Below are 19,147 nucleotides of genomic sequence, written 5' to 3' on the forward strand. Positions count from 1 at the left end.
TTTCCTCCACTCCCAGGGAAGGACACAAGGACACTCCACCAATCACAGAGGAGGACAAGCCAAAATTCCCAAGTATCCCTTCTGACACAGACAAATACTTTTGTCTGTTAGAAAATAGTTTGTTCCACTTCATTCTGCAAGATGACAGCAAAATTTTCAAAGGCGACTAAGTCCCTTTTCCAAAGTGATGTAGGCAGTAAGGAGCCTAAGACTTATTAAAAACAGGGGAAATGAGAGTCCTGTGTCACTTTTGAAAACATTACCAGACACCAACTAAAGCATCTGACAGCTCACTATAAAGCATTAGGATACTCTGTGTGAACAACGTTATATGGAAATATACTGGATGGGAAACTGTGGGATGAATTCTCAAGAGCTGTGTGAAGTCCAGATCCTCTAATTTAAGACAAAATTAAGTGGGCCTGATTCTGCACTTGTTCCACATGCAGCATTCCTACTAAATGGATGGGAGTCTTCCATACAAAAGGGCTGCGGATCACACGAGAATACAGAAGCAAAGTACCTGTCTGTGGAATACTGAACTTCAGTAGTATGATGACACTGATAACTACGGTAATACTACCAGATTACCTAGCTCGGTTATTAAAAAAAACCACAGATGTTTGTCAGTAATTAAATATTATGTGGAAAGGGGCCCAAAACACTAAAAGTGTGACTCTGAATCAGTATCCAAACTTCTAATTCAAGCGTTGGGCACACCAGGGATTTAGTTCAGGTCCATCTTTAATACATGATATGGTTAGGTCTGTCTCTCTCAGGAGGATTACCGCTGTCATAATTGATGTTAACTTGATATTCTACCATTCATAGTGTACATCACAGGGCTGTTATTAAAGTGGTCATCCCACAAAAAGAATAAGGAACCCAAAAAAATGCTTAAAGTTGCTTAAATTAAGTTAAATAACCATAATGTGCCCTGATATATGTAAGCAAATGACAATAATTCAAATGCATGAACTCAAGCTGGCTTGGGGAAGATAACGGGTCTAGGATCAGCATGCAGCCATCCCTTGCCTGTATAGTCATTTGAACAATAAATGTGTGTATGAATGTGTGTTTGCACAATCCAAAAGAACTGGTGCACATTTTTTTGTGGTTGTGGATATACGTAAGAACATAAGAACGGCCATACTGGGTCAGACCAAAGGTCCATCTAGCCCAATATCCACAGTGGCCAATGCCAGAGGCCCTAGAGGGAATGAACAGAACCGGTAATCATCAAGTGGTCCATCCCCTGTTGCTCATTCCCAGCCTCTGGCAAACAGAGGCTAGAGACACCATGTGTATGACTCTGCTGTCATACCCCCTAGGATTGAAACCGTGTGTTTAGATTGTTAGGTTTTTGGATTAGTCAATTCAATCCTCCTGATTCAGCAAAGAATCTAAGTGTATGTTTAACTTTACTTGGCTTCACTGGAACTACTCATGCTTAAAATTAAACATGCATAAGTGATTTCCTGAACTGGGGTTTCATAGCTGCATTTTGTGTTTTCTAATTTAATAGGAAAACAGGCTGGATCTGTCTGCCGAGCACAGTGTGCTTAACTAATAATAATAAAAAAATTCCCTTTAAACACCATAATGCTAATAGCAGTTTACATTTATAACTCCATATCCATAAGGTTTACAGACTACAATATGTATGGGGTTTAGTTTCAACCACAAACAACCTCCAGCAACCTGTGAGGTGGAATATAACAAGAGGATAATATGTGGGAAATGATCATTTAGACAGTCAGTGTGACATCCTGTTACATCAGCAGTTTGAGACAAACTGCACAGGAGCTTTCTCTTTCACAACAAGAAAAGGAGGACTTGTGGCACCTTAGAGACTAACAAATTTATTTGAGCATAAGTTTTCGTGAGCTACAGCTCACTGTAGCTCATGAAAGCTTATGCTCAAATAAATTTGTTAGTCTCTAAGCTGCAACAAGTGCTCCTTTTCTTTTTGCGGATACAGACTAGCACGGCTGCTACGCTGAAACTCTTTCACAACAGTATCCCAAGAGGTTCTTTCCTCATTCTGTTCCCTGTTAATCAAAATTTTGTTCCACAGAAAGGATAAATATAGACTGATAACAGGATAAGAACCCATTCAATTTCTAGATTGGCATTTTGAAGCTGACCTAAGTCAGTCATGAATGAAGGTGATTAATTTCTGATGGGTATTAGTGGCCTATTGTAGGTGGAATCAGTTGTTGTTGTCAGTCTGACACCTTGTGTATAATTCTCACTCCACAACAAGCCGATGCCAGTTTTAGCAAAAAGCCCAAAGCCTGAATGTGCATGGAAAGCAAGTACCCAACTACCCTTTCTCACCCCTAGAGGTGGATCCCATCCTGCCAACTCAGGAGCGCATAATTTAATACGAAAACAGGCTGGAGCTGTCTTCCGAGCACAGATCATACCCTTAAATGGCAGTCAAAATCTGGAATATCTGAATCACTAATATTGTTAGAATCAGTATGTGTGTCCATTATTCGGTGACAAGAATGTTTTAGCATGTTTATGAGATGCTGATGGCCTCATCCTCTGCCAACCCCATCCTGAACACTAAAAGGGCAGACCACTGGGCTATGTTTGTACTCTTCCAGCCCTGCAGGATATATCTGGATAAGTACAGAGGTTCAGAACGGGGCAGCCAGCACAGAAATATTAGGTCAAATTCTGCCTTTAACTACACCCATCCAATCCTGCCAATTCATAATTTCATATTTTAAAGCATGAAGGGACCATTAGATAATCTAATCTGACTTCCTGTATAACACAAGCCAGAGAATTTCATCCAGTTACTCCTGTACTGAGCCAATAACTTGTGTTTGACTAATGCATAATCTTTCTGAAGGCATCCTATCTGGATCTGAACACTTCAAGTGATGAAAAATCCACCACTTATCTTGGGAGTTTGTTTGAGTGGTTAATCATCATTGTTAAAAATCTCTTATTTCTAATCTGAATTTGTCTGGTTTTAACTTCCAGCCATTGGTTCTTGTTATGTATTTCTCTGCTACAGTAATGATCCTTTCAGTACCTTGTATTTTTTCTGCATGAAGGCGCTTCTACACTGTAATCAAGTCATCTCTTGTTCTTTTACTGACATCACTGCAGTGGCCCAGGCAAATTTAACCCAGTCAGCATATCCCCAATGACCTAAATAACTATGAGCAACACTATACAATCTATTTATTGGACCACACATTGCTTTTGAATGCACATGCTCAGCTCCCATCAAAAGATAAGGGGCCATTCAAAGTTTTAAAGATGTAACCTAGAAAAGACTTTGGTTTCTTCTCTAAGTTATTTCATGGGTAAATTTTATAATTGAGCCTGTAAGTCAGTGGGTATTGCCAAAAAGTAGTAGTTCTTTCTGTTAAGAAATTTTCAGTATCTTTAATTACAGATCGGAGCAAGATAAAATTCATCACTTAACAGAGAACACAGAATCATAAAGCAATTCTATCATTATTACTGAGTAACAGATCGCCTCGGCATGCAGCATATACTAGCTTTGCATTCCATGAAGTGAGCTGCAGCTCATGAAAGCTTATGCTCAAATAAATTGGTTAGTCTCTAAGGTGCCACAAGTCCTCCTTTTCTTTTTGCGAATACAGACTAACACGGCTGCTACTCTGAAACTTTTCATAATGGTTTTGCAATGTAACCTTTTGTCCACAAGGATAATTAATTGTTGCATCCTGCTGTGACTTTCACTTAGGACGCCCTCCTTTCTCTCTCATGCGCTCACCATTTCCAGCAAACAAAACTACAACAGTATCAAAATGACACCAGCTTGCTCTGAGGGCTGAAGTGACCCCAGTAGTTCACTGACAAGTCCAGACAGATAGACACATGCCCTCACTCTCGTAACGGGGGAGGGTCTCCAGGGTCAGAGCCTAGAAGCGCTGTAATTTTCTGCCTTCCATCACCTCCCTACTTGCTGACCTAAGCCGCTTCTCAAAACCAGAGAATGTTTTGAATATGTTACTACAATGTTTAAAAGTTTCTTCTGTTGCAAGAGGTAGGCAAAGAAATGAGGTTGGGAAAAGAGGGGAATTTGGAAGCCTGGTATATAACGGGGGTAGGCAACCTATGGCACATGTGCCAAAGGCGGCAAGCGAGCTGATTTTCAGTGGCATTCACACTGCCCGGGTCCTGGCACCGGTCCGGGGGGCTCTGCGTTTTAACTGAATTTTAAATGAAGCTTCTTAAACATTTTAAAAACCTTATTTACTTTACAAAAAACAATAGTTTAGTAATATATTGAAGACTTATAGAAAGAGACCTTCTAAAAACGTTAAAATGTAATACTGGCATGCAAAACCTTAAATTAGAGTGAACAAATGAAGACTCGGCATACCACTTCTGAAAGGCTGCCGACCCCTGGTATATAATAAGGAAGGGTAAAACAGGAATTAAGGGCTATCGGAGGGGATAAGAAGTGAGGGAGGAAGGATGTAATTCAAAGGGGATAATGACGTTATGGGGAGGAAAGAAAATGGGGAGATAGTGAAAGATAGGGTGACCAGATGTCCTGATTTTATAGGGACAGTCCCGATATTTGGGACTTTTTCTTATATAGGCTCCTATTACCCTCCACCTCCTGTCCCGATTTTTCACACTTGCTGTCTGGTCACCCTAGTGAAAGATGATGCTGAGCATAGATGGGAAATGAGTGGTGAGGAAGTCAGAGATAAGAAAGGAAAAGAGGTGAGTAAACAGGAGAAGTTTCAGAAAACCATCCTTCTGGCCTCCTGCTCCTTTTATTTCCTAAGAGTAAATGACGCTCTTTCTTGGGGTGCCAAACCTACTTCTGATCAGCTTTCTTTGACAGCAAACTATTTCACTGTCAAATACTGTCTCAGCTGCATGCACTCAGCAATGGAGACAAAACAGGGCCACTTAGAAACACTACATACATATCGTTCCTATGGACATTGTGGCTACTCCTATTCAGAAAGAGTAGGCTGAACGCTAGGGGATATTAAACTACTAAGTGCGGGCCACATTCCACTCAGTCACATTCCTGATCAATCCAACGAGCTTCAGCGTGAACAGTCAGCACAGTAGTAGGGCCTAGATGTCTGACACTAAAACCCAGTCGTGCTCTTGTTGCACTGGACGTCTGTATTTTCAAGAAGGGTCAGTGTCTCCATGCACAGCCCTTCCAGCTGCTCTCAGATATACGTGCCTGCCTCTGTGGAAGCTCCCTGGGTGTAGCTAAGCCAGTGCTGCCAAGTGTCATACATCTCTGATGTATGCAGTGTTGTAGCTGTGTCAGTCCCAGGATCTTAGAGAGACATAGTGGGTGAGGTAATATCTGTTATTGGACCAATTTCTGTTGGTGAGAGAGACAAGCTTTCAGGCTTACAGATAAAACCACAGCTCAGTGTCAGCCCAAAAGCTTGTCTCTTTCACCACCTGAAATTGGTCCAATAACATTTATTACCCCACCCACCTTTTGTCTCTCTCTATATCTCTCATGACATTCTCACATTCCTGCAGCCTAGCAGGAGCCTCAAGCATCTAGCTGGGCTGAGCACAAAGGCTGTAGTTACTCCTTCCGTCCACCAAGGTCTGCAGGGGCACCTCCTCTACAGGCAACTGCCTCTCTGTCTCCCATTTAGACGTTCCCGGGAAAGGCTCAAGCAAAAGGAGGTCTGCTACCTGGGACAGAAGGTGAGTGGGTTCAATACGGGCACCAAGCTCTCCCGCCAGAGTACAGCCACCTGTCTCCTTTATCCTCCACTCCCTGGGAGACTCCAGCCGCCCAACCAACCCTTGGGGGTATCCAGCTAGCATTCCCCCAACCTGGACCGTGCACCCCCTGACTCCAGCAACCCCAGCTCCCACTAACTCACACCTCTTCTAGCACCCACACAACCCTAGCTCCCACGCATGCCAGCTGCTAAGTTTTATGCAGCTTTGTGGCCTACCCCTGCCACTGCATGTGGGACGCAGTGTGCTGACCATAAACTAAAGTTTATGCTTAGATGCAAATATTTGAAAATGTTCATAACTCATTCATTTGCATAAAACTTCACATCCAGCTGCATAAAACGTGACAGCTCTGCTAAGGTCGGATATCAGCCCTCATACTGAAAGCCACAAGTGCTAGATCTGTACCCAAGTGTTGTGGGACTTCCTGGACATTTTTTAATACAAGCAGTGAGAGCCTGATTTTCCCACTCCATTATACCAATTTATATTGGTGGAACTCCTTGGGCTTGAGTGGAAAGTCACTAGTTTTTACACCAGAGTAACACAGTGGCGAGTCAGTCCCTGAGTGTTTAATTTCTGGACAATTATGCAGTGGAAGTGCTTATGTTATTGTCACTGCAAAAGTCATCTTATCAAAAGATTGGTCTGTTTGAATCCTGTCTCATTACTGTAAGTTGTCCTTCTCTACTCTGAAATTAAAACCATATGATTGATTTACTGGTGAAATCCAGTCTTTCGAAAATACGGGCTTGACCCTGAAAACCGGCCATGAATAGTCCCATTGAGCTCAATGGCATTACTGGCATAAGTAATGACTGTGATCAGGTTCTGTTCAAACTATTTGACTAGGTTATTTTTTGAACTGAAGCATTTAAACATTTACACTTGTTTTAAAGTGTCAATAGAGGCAAAGACTCAAATACTGATTAAAAATAAGCACTCTGGGTTTAAATATTCCTCACGATCAAGCCAAAACTCACACATGCACTGAGTTCACAATGAGGACTTCAGATTAGTGGATATTTTTAATTTATTCAGTTGAAAATAATATATCATCCAGACAAGAAGTTTAAGAAATGTAGAATGAAAAGGGTACATTTAAAAAAACCTACCCTGAAGGACTAGTAAATCAATGCAAATGAAGCATAATATGGGTGTTTACACTGAAATCATACACTTCCTTCAATCATTAATCAAATTCCTTTGATTTTTAAAAATACAAACTTCTATCCTAAACCTTTCCTCCATTTGCTGCTCTCCTCCCCGGGAAAAAAACACCTCAAGTGAAAAAAAAAAATAGAATTCTACTTCACTCTCCCACACTATCAATGTTACACGACCGTCTCTTAGAACTGACCCAAATATGCATGTACTGTACTTGGTTTTGATTTGCCTTGCCACGCCACTCATAAGTCCTTCTGAACTGATTTCAAATGGGCCAGGGTCAACGTGCAGCCAGAATTCATACAGTTGTGGCCAAAGACAGACAACGTCATGCATCATTGAGGACTGCCCTCTGACCAGATTTGATGGTGGGCTGAGGCCTCTGCACGTGACTGATAAGGGCCACAAATCAGCTTGGCAAGCACCCCGCATCCATAAGAAAGCTGCTATATTCGGAGTCAAAGGCTCAATCCTATTCCTACTGGAGTAAAAAGGGACTTTTGTCACTGACATAAAGGGGTGCAGAATCTAACCCCAAACAGTTCAAATCAGTTTTGGAACTCATGGGGAAAACATTTATAATGAAGTTATTGGTTATTAAAAGTTTCACCAGTCAAGCCTTGGTTTAAATACGAGTGATAAAGATTTAGCTAACATTACTCCTAACTAAGCCCAGCGGTGGTGAAGTATGGAGCTTCAAGGACCAGGATGACTGTCTGGTTACTGCACATTTATGGAGTTCAAAAGACTTGTCAATTGACAGTGCTTCCAACTGGAATTGTTGTCACAAAGGAAGTGGTGCTGGATATAGCCTGTAAGTCAGGACCCACTAGCTTCATTAATTTTTACTGTTACTTGATTTTTCTCAGTGTTATTTTGAACCAATTAAAGTCCTTGTAGTTAATTAAAAGGACATGTTTAGCTTATTGCAAAAGTTCCCAAACTGTGATCAGTGGACCAGTTGCTGGTGGTCAATGGAAAGCTGGATGGTCTTATGGGGCTGACTCCTCTGCCTTGTTTCCAGCTTCTGAAGTTCATTAAATGAAGTTAAAAAATACATTAAGTTCTTTCCTAATTACTTTTTCAAGCTACAATTGCTGTGGCTACCCCAGGGATGTTATCTGATTACCAGTAGGAGACAGCCCCTGAAACATTCCCCTTAGGCGACATCTACACTATGAGCTAGGGTTGTGATTCCCCTGCTCGCATACACATACTTACACTGGTTCTCACTGAGCTAGTGCAAATATAAATAACAGTGGAGGCATGGTTTAGCTGTGCCAAGTTCAAACCTGCCTGAAACTCGTGGGTACGTACCCAGCACAGCTAAGCCACATCTCTGCTGCTACACTTGGCTACACTGCTATTTATACTTGAGATAGTGCGAGTATGTACGTGTGAGCAAGGGAATCACACTCCTAGTTCACAGTGTAGTCGTGGCCTTAGAATATATTTAAGATATATTGTTTCAGGCAGGAGATCGGAGCACCCTCAGTCTAGATACAGGAGCCAAGGCTCAGAAATTGAGGCTGTAGGCTCAGTGTTACTCTGTCCTGGACTCAGTCTTTCTGTTAATCCATCTAGGTACGGATCCTGCTGTTCAATATGCAAGCTCCACCCAGCCTGAGTTCTAGCACAAGACCTCACACTGCAAACACTAACCAAAACAAAAAAGGCACTGTACTTAACAGGGAATTAAGTGCTGAGTGTAGTTAACAGCAACTTCAGACAAGTGTCTGATACTCTGTTTAATTTATCAGCAGGCGTAATCCTAATGGACAATGTATGTTGTAAGATGTTCACCACCACTTTGTTGATATGTTTGTCAGCACCTCAACAAAGTGATGAGAGATACTGTCAGAGGAAAGACTGTGTTGAGGCACAGTATGGAGAAGATTAGTAGAGATTCAAATTATGCCGGAACTTCAGGATGTGCGTATGTCAGTGAAATGGATAATGTGCAGCCATGGACAGAAAAGAAAGTAAAAAAATTTTTACCTCAACAAATCTGCTCCCTGAGTGTATCTTAAGTTTTCTCTGCTTATTTAGTGACAAGTGAGATTTTATTACACTTATACTTCTGTTAGCTTTGCAAAGCTAGTGAGTTGACGGTTCTATTCCAGTTACGGTTCTATTCCAGTTCTTGCATCAATAGAATTGTTAGCTAAGGGCTTGATTCCCCCCTTGATTGCCCTTCCTTATATGATAGTCCCTTCGATGGGATGACTCAGATGAGTTCTCCGCATCGGAGGGGGTCATTAAATTCAGCACCAAGTTACAAAGGAAGGATCCCAACTAACTTGTGAAGAAGCATGAGTCAAGACCCCAGATTGAATTGACAGGGCTGGCACTGAGAAAAGCCATCTTTTTACTGCTTAACGCAACAGATTTGCCCTGGGGTCACTGAGAGACAAGAAACATGGAACCTCCAGAGAGTCACTTTTCAGAGCAGAACTTAAATGTTTTTCTCTCTGTACAAAGGACACGATGGGATAGTTCACTGGCTACAAACAACCCTTTCCATTTATTAATTATTATTATTATGTAGAATCTGACTATGGTAGTACCTACAGAACACTAGGCACTTTCGGAGGGCAATCTCAAAGAGCATGCAATCTAAAAATATGGCGGCTGCTGTCATGCCTTCCCTGCACCGATATATTAGCTCCCTGGACAAGAGCTGCTCTAAGTTTGGCACACATTCACACACTCTCATTCAGGGGCCTCGTAACTGGTAAGATGGCCAAGTAGCAACTGGAGAAGTCATCCAGGGGAGGGATGGCAGCAAGAACTTGGTGCATGGCTCTCTGTAGCCTCTCTCCTCTCCTGGGCAGGGAGCCCCGGCCCCCACAACACCCCATCCCTGAGGGGAACCCCTTCAGCTACGGTCTGCAAGAATCATCCTCCAGCCCTCCTGTACCATTCCCAGGAGGAAAGGGGACAGCACCCTCAGCTCCTTACTCACTCTGGTGTACTGGTTCCCACCTCCCCCAGGAGAGGAATCTCCTTACTCCTCAGGAACACAGCATCTTTTCCCTTCCTGAAGGGGCCTCCCTCGCTCTAGGGGGCTGAGCCCAATACCCCCTTCCCAGGCAGGCTCACTCCCGGTGGCTGACCCCCTATCCCCACTGGGGTCTCCACTCCTCATCCCCTTCCTTTTCTCATCCTTCAGGGCTTGGGGATAGAGCAGGGACTCATGTCAGGGGGCTGCTCCCCTGCCATGGCCCATCCCACCCACCAGGTCTCTGGCTCACTCACTTTGGAGAGCCAGTCCCCATTTGCTCACTCCAGCCCAGCTCCAGCTCCCCTGGGATTGCCCGAACTCCAGGTGCTACTCCCATCCCCCCGGGGGTCTCTGACCCCAGCCCTCCCAGGCATGCTGCTCCCCCCCGTCCCTGAGATCTCTCCCCCCAGCTCTTCCTGGGGTGCTGCTCCCCCCCCGTCCCCGGGATCTCTCCCCCCAGCTCTCCCTGGGGTGCTGCTCCCCCCCCCCCGTCCCCGGGATCTCTCCCCCCAGCTCTCCCTGGAGTGCTGCTCCCCCCCCCGTCCCCGGGATCTCTCCCAGCAGTTCTCCCTGGGGTGCTGCTCCCCCCCGTCCCCGGGATCTCTCCCCCCAGCTCTCCCTGGGGTGCTGCTCCCCCCCGTCCCCGGGATCTCTCCCCCCAGCTCTCCCTGGGGTGCTGCTCTCCCCCCGTCCCCGGGATCTCTCCCCCCAGCTCTCCCTGGGGTGCTGCTCCCCCCCCCCGTCTCCGGGATCTCTCCCCGCAGCTCTCCCTGGGGTGCTGCTCCCCCCCGTCCCCGGGATCTCTCCCCCCAGCTCTCCCTGGGGTGCTGCTCCCCCCCGTCCCCGGGATCTCTCCCCCCAGCTCTCCCTGGGGTGCTGCTCCCCCCCGTCCCCGGGATCTCTCCCCCAGCTCTCCCTGGGGTGCTGCTCCCCCCCGTCCCCGGGATCTCTCCCCCCAGCTCTCCCTGGGGTGCTGCTCCCCCCGTCCCCGGGATCTCTCCCCCCAGCTCTCCCTGGGGTGCCTCTCCCCCCCCCGGGGTCCCTCGGGGGGGCGCCCGCCGCACTCACTCGGGGGTGTTGATCCAGATGATGTCCAGGTGGCAGTAGTACACGCACTCCTTGTCCTTGTAGGTGTAGCAAGTGCAGCGCTTGGCTCTGCGGCGTGGCGCTCCCGGGCCATCCGCCTTCCCTCCACGGCCGGTCCCGGCCTCGCCGCCGGCCAGCAGCCCCCCTGCGGCGGCCCGGCCCGGGCTCTCCGCACCCACCCGCTCTCGGGGCGCGGGAGACCGCGGGCCCCGGCCGCTCTCGGAGAGGGGCCGCGGGCGAGGCACGGGCAGCGAGAACCCTGCAGGGTGGGGAGAGAAGAAAGGCTGACCCGCGGGGCAGCAGCCGCTTGGGGGGGGGGGGGGCTGGCTTCCCTCGGCTCTGAATCCCCCCCCCGCCCCCCAGCGAGGGGCTTGTCCTGTCCACTAGCGCCCCCCCGGTCACTGGATTGCTTGTGCGGGGTGGCTGAGTTTGAATCCTGGCGGGCGGCAGGTCCGGAGGCAGCCCCCCGGGAGCACGACACGAGCAGCGTGCCAGGGGCCCCGGCTGGTGAGCGGGGATTCAAGTTCCTGCTCCGGGTTGGGTTCGGTTCGATTATCAGGCGAGAGTCCGGACGCGGAGGGCCCCGTGGTCAGAAGAGTTGCGTCTCGTTCGTTTATATTCTCTTGTCTCCGTTAAACTCCATCTTAAACTACCGATTTGGGTTCCTACTTACTGACCACGCACCAGCCCCCCTGCCTCCCGCCTCCCTCCTGCAACTTTGTGTGCCAGAGCGGGCGACCACCCAAGAAACCCCCCTTTTACCTGCGCTCGAGGTCACTGTAAGTCCAAAGAGTAACCAGAATCCCAGCTCCATTCAATCCGAATGGCCAAACGTGTCAACGGCCGGCAAAGGTGGCGTGGGAGGGGGGGGGTGACTTTGTTCCAGGAGAAACCGCTTCAGGTTGGAGGCAGGGGAAATCCTAGGTCTCGAGGCAAACGCTGCTTCCAGCAATTAGTTCCCACACGGAGGTGTGATCGGTGCTTCTGGCTTGTTGGGGTTTTTCTTTTTTTTCCCCCGGGCAGAATTAGTCCTGAAGGGGAGAGTGTTGTGAAAGGAAGAAAGGGTCCATTGCTGCGCTTTTCCCACACACGCACACACCCCCCAGTCCGATTAGAAAGCGGAGCTGCTGTTTTAAAACTGCAGTTACCTCCCACAAGCCGACAGCTGACTGCTCAGTGTATATGGATGGTGAGGGTTGCGATCACTTACCCCCTCGTGGTTTCCCATGGCTTGCAGCCTTGCCCAGGTAGAGAGAGGGAGGAGGCGCAAGCTGCTGCCTGAACGCCCTCCCGGATGTTCTGAGCTTGCTATGTGGCTCTTAATCCATCGCTCTCACCAGAGCTGGCCCTGTTGCGGTTGGTATCGGCTCAGAGAGGTCGGCTGGTTTTTGTGGTCAGAGCGCTAGATTGTGACTCAGATTTGTGCTCAGTTTTTTTTGTTTCTGCCTCTGACTTCCTGTGTGACAGTGGGCAAGTTATTTAGGCACCAGATCCACCAAGCACTTAGTCTCCTAAATCTTGGATTTAAACAGCTAAATCCAGTCCCATGTGATCCATAAAACTCCCTCTGCCTTCTGCAGGCACCTCAACTCACTCAGTGGCTAAATTTTCAAGGTAAAAATTCCCTGGGTGCCTATTTTTCTGCCTCAGCATAAGAACTGCTGCCTCACTCTAGGCATCCAGATGCCTATCTCCTCGACTTGTGCCAGAATGATTCACGAAAGGCAGGAAGACAGGCATTCATCTGTCTAAACTGCATGCAGCCCCCAATCTGGTAGGCGTGGGCTGTCTGCCTCACCGGGTACCAGCCAAAATCCAGCTGGAGGAAGAGGAGGTGGTGCTTGCCTCCCTTATAACTTTCAGGTCTGGCAAAGGTCTCCCACATCCCTGGTGAGTGCTCTAACCACTGGGCTAAAGGGTCTAAAGTGAACACCTCCTCTGCAATCACTTTTGGTATGGAGCAAGGTAGCTGCCTAACTCATTCCTGTAAGAAACACCTAGACACCTGATTCCAGCCATCAGTGCATTCCCTAAGCCCTCTTTCATGGGGGATGGGAGGGGGGAACCCTACAGACAATTATGCTCAATTTCTCCTATTTCATAAGTGCACTTTTCTCCTTCCCCAGGAGAACTACATAATTCTCCTCCCCTAACTCCCTCCACCCCCCAAAAATATCAACCTCTGGTGTGTGTTATTCATTAGCCACACTTTATATAAAAGCTCACTTCAATATCATGTTCCATTAATTAAGAAACTCAGTCTTGTTGCCTGTTTTCAAAGATGTAAAAACTGAGGCAGAGAGTGTAAATACTATGTTCCTGTCTAATAATACAAAGAGACATAATGTCTCTGAAAGTGACCACACTTTATGACATGTAGCTATAAAATATCAGAAGCAGGAGAGTGAACAGGTACTAAGTCCAAAGCCAGGCTGAAAAGACAGGATCACTATGAATTCTAAGAATTATTAGTTAAATCAGAGTTTCTAGTAACAGTGAGCCTCAAAGAAGCTCATAGAACGAGGAGTACTTGTGGCACCTTAGAGACTAACAAATTTATTTGGGGATAAACTCATGTCACTAGCACTACACTGAAGTTTGGCCCTGATCCAGCAAAGCATGTGCTTACCTGTAAAGATGAGAGTATTCCCATAGATTTCAATACTCTCCCCTGCTTAAAGTTAAGCATATACCTTATAACTTTTAGCCCAGTGGTTAGATCTCTTGCCTGGCACCTGGACCATTCAAGGTAGAGTGGCCTGTTAACATCTCTGCAGTCATAGGACTAAAAGAGGGGATTCGTGAATTATAGATTGTTGTAATGCAGTGTGTTGACTGGTCCCGGGCAATATGTGCTAACTACTTATGCTAAACAATCTATTCCATTTTGCATTTTGCTTAATGCTGGGAGTACCTTGTCAAAAGAAGTACTGTATGGCTCGAAACCTTACATCTGACACCAACAGAAGTTGCTCCAGTTAAACATATTACCTCACCAATCTTGTCTCTGTAATATCCTGGAACGAACACAACTTCAGCTTCACTGCATAATGCTTGACATTGCATTTTCACCTATCTGCAGGAGAAAAATTATAGAGGCATATTGTGCCATCATTTCTCAGTCAATGGGAAACACTGTTTATAAATTGAGGGTGTGATAATTTCCAAATGATATGATTCTAAATTCTAGTTTTATCACCTGAGTTTTCTTTTGTTGCAATATAAGAATTTTCCTTCTCCCTAATAGTGAAGTATTCTCACAGTAATAAGAGAAACAGTGACAGAAAGGAACAATGTAGCAGTATCATCATTTTATCATACTTATGGACCGATTAGCAATACAACAGCCACCGAAGACAATGTTAGAATGTCCCAATCTCAAATGCTACTGAAAGGCAGTATTCTGCTTTTAAAATCCTACCATTTCTTTAAATAGCACCTTGAATGTGCTCTGCTCTTTCTTATATGTGCTGTTTTCACTCTGAAAAGACAAGGAATGCTGTGTCAGCAACTTGAGTGCAGTGTAAACAAAAAAGTAATAAAATATATCCTAGAATTCTTAATCAAGGTTTAGAAATTAAGAACCCAAGAGCAAGGTTTTGACCAAATGAGCTGTAAAAGAAATAAAAGATTAGATGTAACTTCCACCGCAAAAACAGAGAGACCTTTAGCAAAGAGATTATTATTTCTGGATTCTGTGTGGCCTGATCTTGCTCTCAGCTAGATTCACTTCAAAGGAATTATTTCTGATTTCCACCCAAGTAACTAGGAACAGAAACAAATCTTTGTCATGCATTATTATTAGGCTTTTATGTTAGGTAAATATGTAGGCTAATAAGTCACAAATCAGAAGTTGTCTGAAAACACACATTGAATGTCACAACAATAACTAGCACAAAGATCATGCTTTTTCTTACTCAATAAGCAATTTCAATTAATGTGCTAGGTTCAGAAATGTTGAATGAATGTTTCATGAATATTCCATATTTATTTCTAAATTAGATATATAACCTTTAATTTTAGACCTGCATGGGAAATATTGTTTTACAAATCATTTTCTACCTGTACAGATGCAAACACCTGTAATCCAACACAGTGCCAAAATGTCTGCTTTCTCAGTCATTGTTTCTAAACGAGGCCCAATGCAGGTATATCTAATCTAGTGTTCCAAGTTCCAGGAGAGCATATCGATAAGCATAACTGTTAATTTCATATTTGCTGTCATGGAAGAATGCCTAATTAGTAATTAGACCCAAAAAAGGAATGATGGTGCTAATCTTTTAGGATGGTGATTTTGAATGAGGTTTAGGCATTGAAGTTTACTCATTTTTTGACATACAATAAAGGTGGCTTTGTGAGACCATTTGAGAGCAAAGCGTTCTAAAAAGTGCACTAGCAATATTACATAGTCCTTTGTCAAAAAACCTAAAAGTGAATTTTTTAAGACATACCCAGCAGGAAGTGTATATGAGGAGACAGCAGGGCTCAGCAGACGGGAAGTTAAGAGACCTGATTTACACGCTCTTTTACAGCTTTACCTTTGACTTGTTGTGTGACTTTGACAAGTCACTTTCCCCGCTATACCTCAATTTCCAAATCTTGAGATCAATGTGCTGCATAGACGCTAAGTATCATTACCATTAATACTCTCTACCCTCTTCCCCACTTCTGCCCACCTCCAACATGCCCCTTTGTGCCCCCTGTGTTGGTGGGTTGTAGAGGGAGTGATGCCAGGAGTCGGCTATGCTGGTACTACGCCCATAGAGTACTTCCGCACACCAGGGCAATCCCAGCTAGGGAGATGCAGCCAGTCTCCCTTCCCATTGGGCCACATGAGCAGCTGAAAGGGAGTGAAGAAGAGCAGAGAATCTGTCTCATTCCTGAGTGTAAATATTTGAGAAGAACTTACTTATAATTGACTGAAAGGCGAGATATGTCTCGAGCAGAGACAGGGCTGAGATTTAAGGAGTTTTGGAATGTGGAGCAGCTGAAGAGAAGGCATTAGAGTTTCCAAATCAGACTGACAGCAGGAATTCCCAAGAAAAGTGAGCTCACAGATTCTATATTTGAAAATTTGAGACTGTTAGTGTAATTAGGCACCTTTGGGTTTCTTTAATAAACAGTTTGTTTTTAACATATTTGTCTGATCCTTGTCTCCCCATCTTATAAATACTTCTGTGGAGGGGATTGATTACTCAACCAGATACTTTCTACCAATAATCCCATAGCATTTAGTCTCCAAACAAGTGCTACACAAAATAGTTATGAGTTACTAAAAGCTTTAGAGCTGTTTAAACAAGGGAGACCACTAAGGGGGAACATTTAAAAAAAAAAAGACTTCCAGGATATACTCCCCTACTAATAAACATTGTATTAGAACTGGATTATAAAGGTTTGAGAAGTAGTACACACAGATGTCTGTTCTTACAACTACCTAGCGGCCCAGGAACAGAACCTAATTCACATAGGATGCATATTTAAAAAAATAAATGTACCCACCCATTGTTTTTTATTGTACTTGTTTAGCAGGCACCATTAAAATCTCCTTCCCCACCTGCAATTCCAGCATTAATCACAATATTATTCTATTCTTGGAACAGAAGATGCTGTAGAACTGCAAACGTGTTTTTAATGGCACATGTACCTTTCTCAAATAATAAACAGAAATTAATAGATGGTGATTGTGTGTACAATGCAGTGAAATCAATAAGCTCTCCAGAAACACAGTGTTGTGATTATTATTTATTAAGTTACTTGTTGCTTGAGCTGCACAGCAATAAAATCCCAGAGCTGATCATGTTTCCCCTGCCACTTTAGTTGCCAGACAGCCTGATTCAAAGTCCTTTGAAGTGAATGGAAAGAATCACATTTACTTCAGGGGCCTTAAACCCAATTTAGAAAGATGATGACCACGTATGGTATTTTAGGAGTGTACAGGTCACAATTTGGTCACCCCTGTCTAAAGGAATCTTTCCCTCTGCCTGTCTCTTTCTTTCTTCCCTTCGTTTATTATTATTTATATAGCATCAAAAGTGACCTAGATGTTTAATAAAACAAATAGGAGGACCAGGTCCATATTCTGAGGAGTTTACAGTCTGGATAGAGCCCTGGAATCCTTTCCTTTCTTTTCTTCCTTCTCAGCTCTCTTAGCATCAGGGCAACAGCACATAAATATAAATATTCCTTCCTCTTTCAGCTGTTGTGAAATCTAGAAAGAAGTTTTGCATAAAATAATACTCCTTGCTGTTATAATTTATTGCAGGTAAAGCTCATATCTCTGGATAGAAAGTGCTATCTAAATGCTAAATACTATTGTTATTAATACTGTCCACCCTCCCCCAGATCTGAACCCTGACCTAAATCCCTGGATCCAAACAACCTCAAACTTTGGAGCAGTTAATAAAAGGAATTAAGAATAATATTTACAATAGTAAGCACTGTTAGATGAGACAATCTGTTCACTTGAAATTCGTTCAGGTGTGGAGGCAGCACTGACATAATAAAATTCTAGGATAAAATATGGGTAGTCAATTAATCTGGATACTTTATGCTGTTTGCATAAAATAGGGATTGAGGGCCACCAGCGAAAAAAGATAAAGTGGAGGGTAGGAGCTGAGATGGCTGCCTTGTAGGAAGAACTTGAGATATATAAGGAAGAAAGGAAGGGGTTATTTGATGGGACAGACTGCTTATTCTTTGAGGTACACTGGCTGGAGGAACTGCACAGGCCAAGGCAAATCATCCAGGGCAGATGGAAAAAATGAGGCTCTGGAAATGGATGGAACCTGCCCTGGAGATGGGCAGGTCTCTAGGAGACAAGGTAGGTGAAAGGATGACCTGTACCTTTAAGGGGTTCAGTTTCCAGCTCTGACCGGGGGCTGGGTTTCTCCTTTCTTCCCTTGCCTAGCTGCCTGGGTACAGGGCCTGCTGGGAAATCTCAGGGCCCACTGCTTCTTATTAGGTGAAAGGACTGGCAGGAGCAGCACTGTCCTGGAAGATGCTCTAGAAACAGAGGAAAAGGCTGATAGTCACTCCTTGCTGAAAGGAAGCTGGTGAAGGAGGCAGGGAGAAGCTAGCAAAGGTCCAGGGAGGAGGCCTAGAGGTGAGTTACAGAAGGCCCCTGTATAAATGTTTGTGCATGGGGGAGTGAGGGGAGGAGGCCTGAGCAGAGACAGGCACTGTTGGAACTGCCCCTGGGAAATAGGCTTCAGCAGATTTCTGTCCTGGGGCCCCATGTGAGGTTCATGCCCCCAGCCATTATGGTGCTACCTACAGAGGTGGTTCAGAAACCCCTCCCCTCCCCCCGGAAAGCACTAATACAGGGCCTGCTTGTTTTCTGCTTAGACTCTTCTGGTTTGCCTTAGAAGAAAAGGACTTTTGGTTTGGCTGGAGGGCCAAAGCAACAACACACTTTAAATCAATAGCCCAGCTCAGGAAAGCTCTCTCCAGTGGGGAAACTCATCAGAGCCGTGCATGGGGATATTAAAGAGGTAAGCCTGAACTCTCAGTCACTGCGCCTCCCCTACTCCGGAGCCCAAGGGCAGGGAACCTAGAACATATAGCAGGAGGGACCATTACTTCTGCCCCTGTACTAACTGCTGCTGAACTGAGTCAGTGAGCGGAGCAGCATCTATAGTCCAGAGTCAGACAGTTTAACAGCAGCAGCTGCTCTGATACTGCCCAGCCCTCGGATACTACCATGAAGGTTACATTAAGGCAGAGGTTTTCAAAGTGTGGGGCGTGTCCCCCCAGGGGGGCACAGAGGAACATTCCGGGGGGGGCCCTCAGGCCTGCTTAGGGAGGGAGTGTCATCTGTGTTGTGTTATATCATTCTCTGCTGGACTGAAGAGCCCGTTATTAAATATTTGTTCTGCATGTAGGTATTTGTTGACTATAATCAAGTCACCCCTTAATGTTCTCTTTAAGCTAAATAGGTTGAGCGTCTTGAGTTTATCACTATCAAGCAGGTTTTCTAATCCTTTAATCATTCTCGTTGCTCTTCTCTGAACCCTCTCCAATTTTTCCATCCTTCTTAAATTGTGGACACCAGAACTGAACACTGTGTGTACACAAATAATAAATTATATACAAATCTATTGTATATAATATATGTATATAACTTGCCCTGTAAACCAGTTCAAATGTTTTTAATCA

General features: G+C 45.0%; 1 protein-coding gene across 2 annotated transcripts in view; it reads right to left on the bottom strand.

Annotated features, from left to right (window-relative positions):
- EDN3 (endothelin 3) overlaps nt 1-12,498 on the bottom strand; it is a 44,618-nt gene extending 32,120 nt beyond the window's left edge. The window contains exons 1-3 of one of the 2 annotated variants that reach the window (XM_073308778.2): nt 12,204-12,498; nt 11,756-12,024; nt 10,976-11,252 (exon numbers count right to left, since the gene is read on the bottom strand). In XM_073308778.2, coding sequence (XP_073164879.1) covers nt 10,976-11,252; nt 11,756-11,807 — 329 coding nt within the window. In that variant the 5' untranslated portion in view covers nt 11,808-12,024; nt 12,204-12,498. The other variant, XM_078848284.1, reaches the window with a different exon arrangement.
- Between the last annotated feature and the right edge of the window lie 6,649 nt (nt 12,499-19,147).

Source organism: Lepidochelys kempii, chromosome 13 (genome assembly GCF_965140285.1).
Source record: "Lepidochelys kempii isolate rLepKem1 chromosome 13, rLepKem1.hap1, whole genome shotgun sequence".
Classification (NCBI taxonomy): domain Eukaryota; kingdom Metazoa; phylum Chordata; order Testudines; family Cheloniidae; genus Lepidochelys; species Lepidochelys kempii.